The sequence below is a fragment of the Lynx canadensis genome, chromosome D4 (genome assembly GCF_007474595.2).
Source record: "Lynx canadensis isolate LIC74 chromosome D4, mLynCan4.pri.v2, whole genome shotgun sequence".
Taxonomy (NCBI): Eukaryota; Metazoa; Chordata; class Mammalia; order Carnivora; family Felidae; genus Lynx; species Lynx canadensis.
Genome location: NC_044315.2, coordinates 86,233,723 through 86,243,796, shown reverse-complemented (window position 1 = coordinate 86,243,796; position 10,074 = coordinate 86,233,723). Strand labels below are relative to the sequence as shown.

The 10,074-nt window shown below is 56.9% G+C and overlaps 2 protein-coding genes across 2 annotated transcripts; one reads left to right on the top strand and one right to left on the bottom strand.

Annotated features, from left to right (window-relative positions):
* Positions 1-10: 10 nt before the first annotated feature.
* On the top strand, positions 11-1,835 carry PTRH1 (peptidyl-tRNA hydrolase 1 homolog). Its single transcript, XM_030293018.1, has 5 exons — positions 11-133; positions 495-714; positions 978-1,077; positions 1,258-1,303; positions 1,407-1,835. The coding sequence occupies exons 1-5, from the start codon at positions 38-40 to the stop codon at positions 1,611-1,613; spliced, it is 669 nt and encodes a 222-aa protein (XP_030148878.1). The 5' UTR covers positions 11-37; the 3' UTR covers positions 1,614-1,835.
* Positions 1,785-8,093, bottom strand: CFAP157 (cilia and flagella associated protein 157). Its single transcript, XM_030293015.1, has 9 exons — positions 7,921-8,093; positions 5,517-5,788; positions 4,623-4,776; positions 3,936-4,203; positions 3,401-3,531; positions 3,050-3,200; positions 2,499-2,665; positions 2,146-2,332; positions 1,785-1,856 (listed from the first exon to the last, which is right to left on the bottom strand). Exons 1-9 carry the CDS (start codon positions 8,091-8,093, stop codon positions 1,785-1,787), a joined length of 1,575 nt encoding a protein of 524 aa, XP_030148875.1.
* Positions 8,094-10,074: the final 1,981 nt, after the last annotated feature.

The following is a 10,074-nucleotide window of genomic DNA, read 5'->3' as shown; positions in this document are numbered from 1 at the left end:
GTCAGGGCGCGGGGCCTACACCGTGAAAGGGGGCGACATGCGGCCAGACGGCTGCCGGCGAGCTACGCTGTGGTTGAGTCGCGCCATGAGCGTGCTCACTTTGGAACCCCGGCCCGCGGGGAAGCGGTGGCTGGTGAGTGGCGTCGGGGGCGGCGGCGCGACGGCGTGGGGGCTCCTGGGCCCTAGCTAGCTCCTGTTCTGCCATTGCCTCCAGACACCATCCCCCAAATTCCTTGTCTCGGTTATCTTATCTGGAAAATGGGGCCAGTATTCTGTAAGCTGTAAGCTTCCAGGAACTCTGCTCCTGCTCCAGGCGCTCTGCCCACTCAGCTCCCGGGGCACTCAGCCTTCTGGCGTCTCCGGGGTTTCTGGCCCCCCTTCCTCACTCTACCCTGCCTTCCGTTTCCCTTTCTCCGGTTTGGGTCCCAGGGGGCGCTGTAAGCCAGAGGGCGGCGAGCGATGTCGCACCTCAGTTTCCCCGGTGCCGCCCGCAGGTGGCCGGTCTGGGGAACCCTGGACTGCCCGGCACGCGGCACAGCGTGGGCTTGGCGGTGCTGGGGCACCTGGCGCGGCGTCTGGGTGTGGCGGACACCTGGGCGCGCGACCGGCGCTGCGCGGCCGACCTCGCCGTGGCCTCGCTCGAGGATGCCCAGCTGGTCCTGCTTCGGCCCCGGCGGCTCATGAACGCCAGCGGGCGCAGCGTGGCCCGGGCCGGTGAGTCAAGGGCACCAGAGATGGGCCGGCCGGGAGGGCGTAGGGGCCAGAGAAGGGGTTCTGGGGCGGCGGTAGATCTCTTCACCTCCAGGTGCCTGTTGAGCTGCAATTGCTGCCTCTGGCCTCGGGTACTTAACGGAGTCTCAGTTTCTTTATATGTGAAATGGGGTCAATTGCGGCCCCTCCTCACGAGAGCCGTGAGTCGGGACAACGCCCTCTGGGCAGATGGGCAGTAACCGGGGCCACCATTTCCCTGTGCCAAGCGGAGCTGTTTGGGCTGACTGCTGAGGAGGTCTACCTGGTGCATGATGAGCTGGACAAGCCCCTGGGGAAAGTGGCTCTGAAGCTGGGGGGAAGCGCCAGGTGAGGCCCTGAGCAGGTCAAGGTGGGCTAGGGAGGACAGCCTCCCAGTTGGAGTGGGGGTAGGAGTGCCGATCCCAGTCTCGGCAGGGAAGAGGGGTGCTCTGACCCCAGCCTGGGCTGGGAGGGGTGAAGGGTGCTGACCCAGGGAAGCACTAATTGTCCCTCCCATATCCCTTGAAGGGGCCACAACGGAGTCCGTTCCTGCATTAGCTGTCTCAACTCCCATGTGAGTCTGCCCCTTTGCCCTGCCCTGGGTGTGGTGGGCCAACATGGGGGCCTCCCGCACCGGGCATCAAAACTCCCTGGGTCCCCCTCTGGCTCCCCCACAGGCAATGCCGAGGCTGCGGATAGGCATCGGGCGCCCCGCCCACCCTGATACAGTGCAGGCCCATGTGCTGGGCTCTTTCTCCGCCGCTGAGCAGGAACTGCTGCCTCTGTTGCTGGAGCGAGCCACCGACATGCTCCTGGACCACATCCGGGAACGAAGCCAGCGGCCCTCGTTAGGCCCTGACCTCAGTGAATTCCTGCCTCCCTAACCACCATGCCCACACATCAGCCAGGTTCACAGAGGTGCCGTGCCAACCTGTGGTATCCGCTTTTTATAGACCTCTTCTCTGGGCTGCCCCAGGCCACCTATAGATTAAAGAGAGGGCACTATGGCCACAATGGTCCACTTCTGGGATGGGGATTGGTCTTCTCTCTGTGTTTTACTTGGAAAGTAGAGAAACTCCAGGAAGACTAAACTTTTTGAACCTTTTCGGAGAACCAGAGGTGTGAATCTGTAAAATTAAAGATGCGGCATGGAAGCCGAGGCCTCCTCAGGGGATTCCCATGCTTCCCCTGCCAGCGGAGGAGGGGCCGACAGGGTCTAGCAAGCCCCCCTCCCAGGTGATGCGTGGGCGTGCCTTAGCCCACAGTGAGGCCTTGCCACCCTTTTCTTTGGCCCATTTTACAGATGGGGAGATGGAGGCTTAGAGGGCTCCATGCGGCTGCACTGTGGCAGAGCTACATGATCTGTACCCAGGGCTGGCTGCCATCTTGCCGTGCCTGGGGCCCTGGCACGCTTACCTCAGGGCTGCTGTGCACCCGGAAGGTTCCCACACGGGTGGTGTGTGAGAGCAGCCTGAGGTCCTCGGGGTTAGGTGGGATGTGGGCCCGTCGAGGCACCAGGCCCAGGTCCCCTGGCTGGTAGGGTGTGATGCTGGATGGCGGCTGACGCAGAGACCCCACCTTGGGTAGCTGGGTGCCAGGCTGGCTGTGGAGAGAGGACTGGCATCACCACCTGCGTTTCCTAGTTGAGGACGCTGAGGTTCAGAGAGGCTTTGGGAAGCCAGGGTTGTGGCCCAGGGTCAGCTGAGAACAGCCCTTGGACAAACAAATTCCACAGCTGCTTCTGAAGTCATACAGGGTCACTCACTCACCTGCCCTTGGGTGGGCTGTGGGCCTGGCTCTCCTGATCGAGATACACAGCCAGCCGGGGGCTGAGGACCACGGCTGAGCTGAGCACGGCCAGCACTTGGTGCAGCATCTCCTTGAGCTGCAGCTGGAACACGACATCAGAGTCGCTGTCCTCCTCATCAGGTTGCATCTGCCGGTCGAGGGTGGGGATGGGCCCGCGGAGATCAGGCTCATAGTGACCCCGACACCCACCTCTGGGAAACACCCCAGAGCCCCTTTTCTCCAAGTTTACCCTGGCTGTGGTGGGATACCCATTCTCCAAATGAGAAGCCTGAGGCACAAGGCCTTCCAGGGCCTCAGAGAGGGACTCCAGCAACTTGGAGACCTTCAAGGGATCTCTGAAGTACAGAAATCAGGAAAGGACTTGCCAGGAGTCTCTCGGGGGGAAAGGCAGCGGGGTGGGTGTTGGGGGGGCTCTGGCCCTGGCCCAGCCTTCTCCGGGTGTCCTGGTTATCTCCAAGCAGTGTCTGACGTTGGCTCACTCCCCCCGCCCCTTTCACCTACTTTCTGTCACCTGTAGAACGTCCTGTAGGATGAAGGTGGCCTGGGCCAGGGCTGCCTCCAGATTTGCCCGAACCTTCTGCTCTTCAGTCAGCTCCCGCTGTAGCTGTTGTGCCTCAGCCTGCTGCCTCTCCAGCTGCAGGTTCAGCTGGTCTCTCTGACTCCTGGGCCCAGGACCAGGAGGAGTCAGCCACCTCCCTGCACTCGGCTGTTTCTCTCTAGCCCCCAGGAGCCCTCATCCAGCCCCAGGCCTCGATGCCCCTTGGGAAAGGGGAAGTCACCGGCCGGAGTCAGGTGGCCCAAAGGGGATGGCCTCAAGCTCGGCCCCCCTCGCTCCCGCCGCGTGCCCCTCCGCAGGGCGCACCTCAGCGTCTGTGTGTCCTGCTGCAGCTGCCCGAGGCCCTGCTCCAGTTGGCTCAGCTGGAGGCGTAGCTGCTCGGCCTCCACTGTGCCCCGCTGCTGCTCGCGGCACTTCTCGGTCAGCATGAGGATGATCTGCGGGTGCGGGCAGGTGGCCATACCCTGGCCCCTCTGTGGGCCCTCAGCCTGCCCCCCCTCCCCCAGCTCCAGACTCCCCCAGAGCTCACCCCCTTGTACAGAGAGGCCAGCCAAGGCACTGGGGGCCCAGCACCATCTCTGGGCAGAGCCCCCAGCGGTCCGGGGCAGGTCCCGCTTCAACAAGTTATGGGGGCTTTCGACCAAATAAATAAAAACCAGAGGTGCGCCCAGCACCCAGGACCCCCCACAAAGGACCCTGTCCCGTTGCTGCTGCCTCCCTCGAGTTGGCTCCAGCCCGGGACCCAACCCTGCCGGGCTGTGTTTGCCCTGAAGCAGCACCCCTAGGGTTCCCGCCTGCTTTATGTACCAAATGCCCTGTGACAAGGTCCCGGCAGGCACACCTTACGGTGGCCTCTGCTATGCCTGGCCATGACCTTCTGGGCGTTCTCCAATAGATCCAGCTGTTTGCACAGCTCGTCTCGGGTGCCCTTTAGCTGCTCGTTCTCCTGTAGCAGCTGTGCGCCTTGCCGGGATATCTTGGACAGCTGCAGGGTGACCGTGTTGTTCTCCATGATGGCCCGCTTTGTCGTGTCCCACATCTGGCTAGTGGCCACCTTTCGGTACTCAGTGGCCACCAGGTTCACGCGTTGGATGATCTCCTTCCTCAGTCTAGTCATGGGTGGGAACGAGGGAGTATCAGGCGGAGTGGGCATGGGCATTGCCCTCCCGTGTGGGGTTCCCCAGGGTGCTTAGGGCCACCTCTATGCTCTATCTCCCAAAAGGGGCAGGGCTCCAGGTAGAGCCCCTGTAGACCCTTTGGCATTTTGATCCATATCAATGTACTATTCCCTATTAAACAAATGTAACTTAAGTCATGAAAAGTGGCAAGAGGAAGTCCAAGGATTTCCAGTCCCATGTGAGGGCTAGAGCTGGGAGCTTATCTATTTTTTCCACCCCTCCTAACATCACCAGCCAGGATTCTGAGGAGCAGCAGGATGGGGAGTCCCTGAGCTAGTGCAGTCCCCCCAGTTTGAAGCTGAGGCTCAGAGGCCTGAGCTTGGCGTGGCCTCAGCACCCAACCTGCCCACCTGTCCTTGTCCAGCACGGACTTCTTCTCGAGGTTGTACACGTAGTCCTTGTAGTCACTCTCCTGCTTCCGTAGCTGGTCTTCCAGTGTCGTGAACTTCTCTGTGAGCTCCTCTTTCTGCAGCCGGAACTCTTCCAAAGCCGCCAGCTTCCCCCCTGCCCCACCGCAGGGCACGGGCCCGGTGAGGGGCCGCCTTGGGAGGGCAGCGATGGCCTTGTGCGATGCCCCTCCCTCCCCACTTCCTCCAAGTCTTCCTGCCCTCCCTGTGCTTCTCAATCCAGTAAGGCCAGACCCCTGTCCCTACGAGATGCTATGCTCCGTCCTGCCCTTATTCATTGTCTTCATCTGAAACGCCGTCTCTTCCCCACCACTAATCTTATGAAGCCTCATTCACGTTTCGCCTCTTTGGAAACGCCTCCCTTGACCTCTATTTTCTGGAAAGTGACAGTGACAACAGCCATTGAACTTGAACAACTTCTCTGGGCCAGGCACTACTGCTGTCCTTAAGCCTCAAAAAAAACCAATAACCAAAAACCAAAAAAAAAAAAAAAAAAAAAAAAAACGCCAGCTGGGTGACCTTGGGCAAGACACTTCAACTCCTTGAAGTGCTTCCTCACCTACAGATGGGGCAGGGGTTGATAGTATTTCCTGCCTCGGACGATGGCTGGGACAATTACGGAAGGTAATGTGTGGGAAGCAGCACATAGCTGCTGTTACTCAAGGTAGACGTATCATCCCCATTTCCCAGCTGAGAAACCTGAAGGTCTAGGAGAAGTGCTTGCCTAAGGCCACAGAGTTAATGGTAGAGCTGGGATTAGAGCCCGAAGAGCAAGAGCGTTGGGTTCCCTGCCCCCGTGGTGTGTGCCCCAGACTCGCCTGCCAGTACCCTCCTCACCAAGGATGATGTTCTCCGTGGTGAGCTGGTCCCTGGTCTCCTGGAACTCATGGCGCACCTGGGCTAGCTGTGCCTCAAAGGCGTCCTTTTCTACCTCCTTGGCCAGCTGCAGGCTTTGCAGCTGCTCGTTGAGTTCAGTGATCTCATCTACCTTCTGGTTGAGTGTGCGCTTGAGGAAGGCCACGATCTCCTTCTTGTTGTTGGCCAGCTGCTCAAACTCCTGGCGGAACAGCTTCTCCTGCACGGCTAGTTCATCCCACTTCCGCTGGTACCTGAGGGGGGTGCAGGGCAGAGGTCTAGAGAGTGAGCAAGCCAGGCCTCCACGCAGCTGGGCCTGCTCCCCTGGGTCTTCCCATAGGGGGGCATTCGAGGTTCCTCCCTGGGAATCCAGCCTCATCTCCCACTGTGCCCCCTGATCTGCACACGACCGTAGCCAATGCCTGTGCTCAATGCTGTACATCCATTATATCACCAGAATGTAAGCTCCACCAGGCCAGAGCCTTTGTTACACTCACAGCTGTGTCCCCAACACCTAGGACAGTGCATGGTACATAGTAGGTACCTGGTGTGTATTCATTGAATCTGTGAGGAAGTGGGTACTATGATAATTATGCCCATTTTGCAGATGAGGAAATGTAGGCTCAGAGGGTTGAAGAAACTCCTAGTGGTGAAATCAGAATTTGAACCCAAATCAGTCTGATCCCAAAGTCAGGGTTCTTAACCACAGTGTTTACTGTTGCAGTCGGCCAGCTCTGCACCCTCCCTAACGCGTCCATGCTTTGCGATCCGAAACCTTTGCACCTGCTGTCTTCCTTACCCTCGTCTGCCCGGTGAACCCTGGTGGGCCTCCTCAGTGGAGCCTTCTTGAACCTAAGCCCCATTTGTGACCCTCTTTTTGGTGCTCTCCTGTTAAGTGGGCCCTTGTTTAGTCAAGACCCAAGGTCATATGTGTCTTACCCACTTGGCAGACCTCTGACTTCTGTATTCTTGGGGTCTGACAAAGGGGCTCGGCAAATAGTAAGCACTTGACAACTGTCTTCCAAATGCATTTTTCCCAAATACATTCCATCTGGTTTCTCAGCTTGAGGGAAACGTGAATTTTTAGAGAGTATTATATAAATGATTTACTGGTTTCCAGTGGAATAATTTGTAGAAGTTGTTTGGAAAGCTGCTTTACTTCATTATTTATTCAACATCTTTGTTTTAATATTTATTTTTGGGAGAGCACAAGTTGGGGAGGGGCAGAGAGAGGGGGACAGAGGATCTGAAGTGGGCTCTGCACTGACGGGCTGCCAGCAGCAAGCCGGATTGGGGTTCAAAGTCACGAACTGTGGGATCGTGACCTGCGCTGAAGTCGGACGCTCAACTGATAGCCACCCAGGTGCCCCTATTCAACCAACATCTTCTGAAGGGCTGCTGCTTACAGGGCATTGGGGAGTGCAGAGCCGAATGACTTGCTTTGTGGAGGAGGGAGCAGTTTGGCACAGGGAGGTCAGGAGGGCCAGGGCTCCCATCCTGGCACCTCCTCTTCCTGGGAGTGACTTCCCTCTCTGAGCCTCAGTCCCTCCGCCTGTACAATGGGGATGGTCAGGACCTCTCTCCTGGGACTGTTTCAAGGACACAGTGAAGCGCCAGCACAGGACCCACCTGTGGGACTCAACGTTGGCCGTGAGTATCTGCAACATCATCTGGGGGAAGAACTGCCTGACGGTCATGAAAGGGGTTATTTATTTATTTATTTATTTATTTATTAGAAAGGGGTTTGTCTTTTAAGGGTCACCCTGAGACTGGGCTAGTGCATCATAACTAGGAAGAAAGTAGTTTTAAAATAAGAAAAATAAGCAAGTGAGCATGTCTCAGAAGAGGTACAGACCCTTCCCACACACAGTTCCATCTATGTCATGCAGCCCTGGGGAGACAACCCTCCTTTACATTTGGGGAAACTGAGGCCCAGCGTGAAAAAACACCTGGGCTCAGCAGGTGGGTATGTCAGTGGTGTACACAGTGCAGGGAATCGTAGCGCAGGCGTCATGGTAGTGGGAGAGGTGGTGGGAGAAGGGACATGTATTCTACCCACCTGCCAGGGGGCTGCCATTTTCAGTTCATCCCACCGATTGAAGTCTGTCCTTTTATAAAGCACGTGATCCCATGGTGCAGGAGTGAGGCAGGCACGAGCGGTGCTTGCCTGGGGCAGGGTTGCCAGTTTAGCATTAGGGCCCCAGGACTCTGGGAGCTGAGATGGGTGAGGTCAAATTGTGAAGCCTCTCAGTGTTACTTAGGAGGAAACTGAGGCTGGAGTCTAGAGGCCAGAACACAGGCCTCGGACCCCTGGAGCGAGCCTGCACAGCAGTCAGCTCTGAGCAGGGCTTCTGACCCAACAGGACCACCCTGACTGCCTACCCACCGGGCCAGCCTGTCCTCCAGGTCTCGGATCTGGATGTGGTAGAATTCTCGCATCTCCTCGCCTAAAGGTGTTTCCGCAGGCTTGCTGGCCATGCTGGCATCCTTCTTGCCCCCTTTCTTCTTCTTGACCTCGGGCTCCTTGGTCCCCTTAGTTGCCTTCTTTTTGGGAGCCATGGCTGGTGGCAACCACTGCCCCAGGGCCCCTTTAAGAAGCCAGGTGGTTGCTAAGGAAGTTGGTCCCATACACAGCAACAAACTCAGGGAGTGAGGCAGATCTTAAAGGGACCCTGCCCTCTTCCTGGCAAGGTTGGGCACTAGCAACCAACCTCCCCCTCCGAGGCCAAGCACCGACAGAGGCTGTAAGCTGGATTGTCCCAGATCGTGGCATCTCAAAAATCAGGATGCCAGGCTCTTGGGGCACTTTTTTGGACTCTGGGGAGACCTCTCCTTCCCCCGGGTGGAAATGTTACAGTGGGTGAGCCCTAGAAACCACTGCCTTGCCTCACTGTGCCAATCAGAGAGGGGGACTTCCCCAGAGTCCCCCAGAACGAGAAGACAGTCACCTGGCTCCCAGGCCAAGGAACCTCTCTCCTGAGGCCTCTGAGACCATGCTGGGATCTCAGGATGACCCTGTTCAGAGACTGGCTCCGTGTTCCACAAGGCTCAGTGGAAATGCTCCATCTGCCCCAAAGTGTCTGTTAATTGTTCCAAAGGCATACAGTGAATAGAGAAACATTCAGGAAAATCTACTAAATCCCTGCAAGAATGAGGGTGGTATTTGAGCAGTGACCCTTATCTGCTGGAGTTGTGTTACTTTATTTTGAGACACAGAGAGAGAGAGAGAGACAGAGCATGTGGGTGGGGGAGGGGTAGAGTGGGAGAGAGAATCCCAAGCAGGCTCCGCACAGTGCAGAGTCCGACATGGGGCTTGAATCCCACTGTGAAATCACCACCTGAACAGAAATCAAGAGTCGATGCTCAACCAACAGTCACCCTGACGCCCCACTGCTGAGGTTTAAGAAAAAATATGTATTTGTTCTTTGCCCCTGGTTTCTGGCAGAGGACCTAAAACCCTCCAAATTTCCTAAATGAGACAGTATCTTTTGTTATTCATAACAAATCTCTTGCTGTGCCTGGGTTTATGCCAATGAAGGGACTGTGGGTGGGGGACAGCCTCAGGATGGGGGGCTAGTCACCAGAAAGACCAAGCATATAGAGGGTTGGAACTTTCCACAGAACCCACTCCTGCCCCAAACCTCTGGGGAGGAGAGAGGGGGTGGATATTGAGATCACCAGGGGCCAAGGATTTAACCAATCAGGTGGTATGCCTGGAGGAGGCAGGGAAGTTCTGGGCCACCCCCTGCCCCATGCATCTCCCATTTGGTTGTACCCAAGTTGTATCCTTGATAATAAAACAGTAAGTAAAGTGCTTTTCTGAGTTCTGTAAGTTGTTCTATGAATTATCAAACCTGAGGACAGGGGTCTTGGGAACTCCGGAATTTGTAGTCAGCTGGGCAGAAGTATGGGTAGGCGAGGTACCCCATTGGTGGCTGGCATCTGAAGGGGCACAGTTTCATGGGATTGAGCCCTTGACCTATGGGGTCTGCACTGAGTAGGTGGTGTCAGAAATGACTTGAGCCATCGGACACCCCAGTTGGTGTTGGAGATTTGGAGAAATGGTGTAGAAAAGTGACATGTATTTGGTGTCAAAAAAAAAAAAAAAAAAAAAAACACAACCCAAAACAAACGCATCCACTCCCCATCCTCGGTTCTGTGCTATAGATGTTTAAGCTGGGGTGCACCGTTCTGAGCAAGTGGGGGCATCCTTACCCTCCAGCTCCTAGTCTGGGGCCACAGCTTCATCCTGGGAAGGGCAGGCTGCTGGCCTTTCTCATCCTCCTCTTCGGTCCTATGTGGCAAAATCTCGTTTCAAGCAGGTGCAGCAGACAAGACTTCCCACACGGGCCCACTTGCAAGGTGGAAGCTTAGTCCAGGCGGTGGCAAGCTGGGAATACTTGGACCTTGATGGCCCCCACCGCGGTTGGCCCATAGGGTGGGGGTTCCCCACCCGCGGGAGCAAGCTGAGAAGACCAGGGGCTGCCACCTCCTAGTTCTCACTTGTAGAGCACGGTCACTCCAGGAAAAGTAGGTCCGG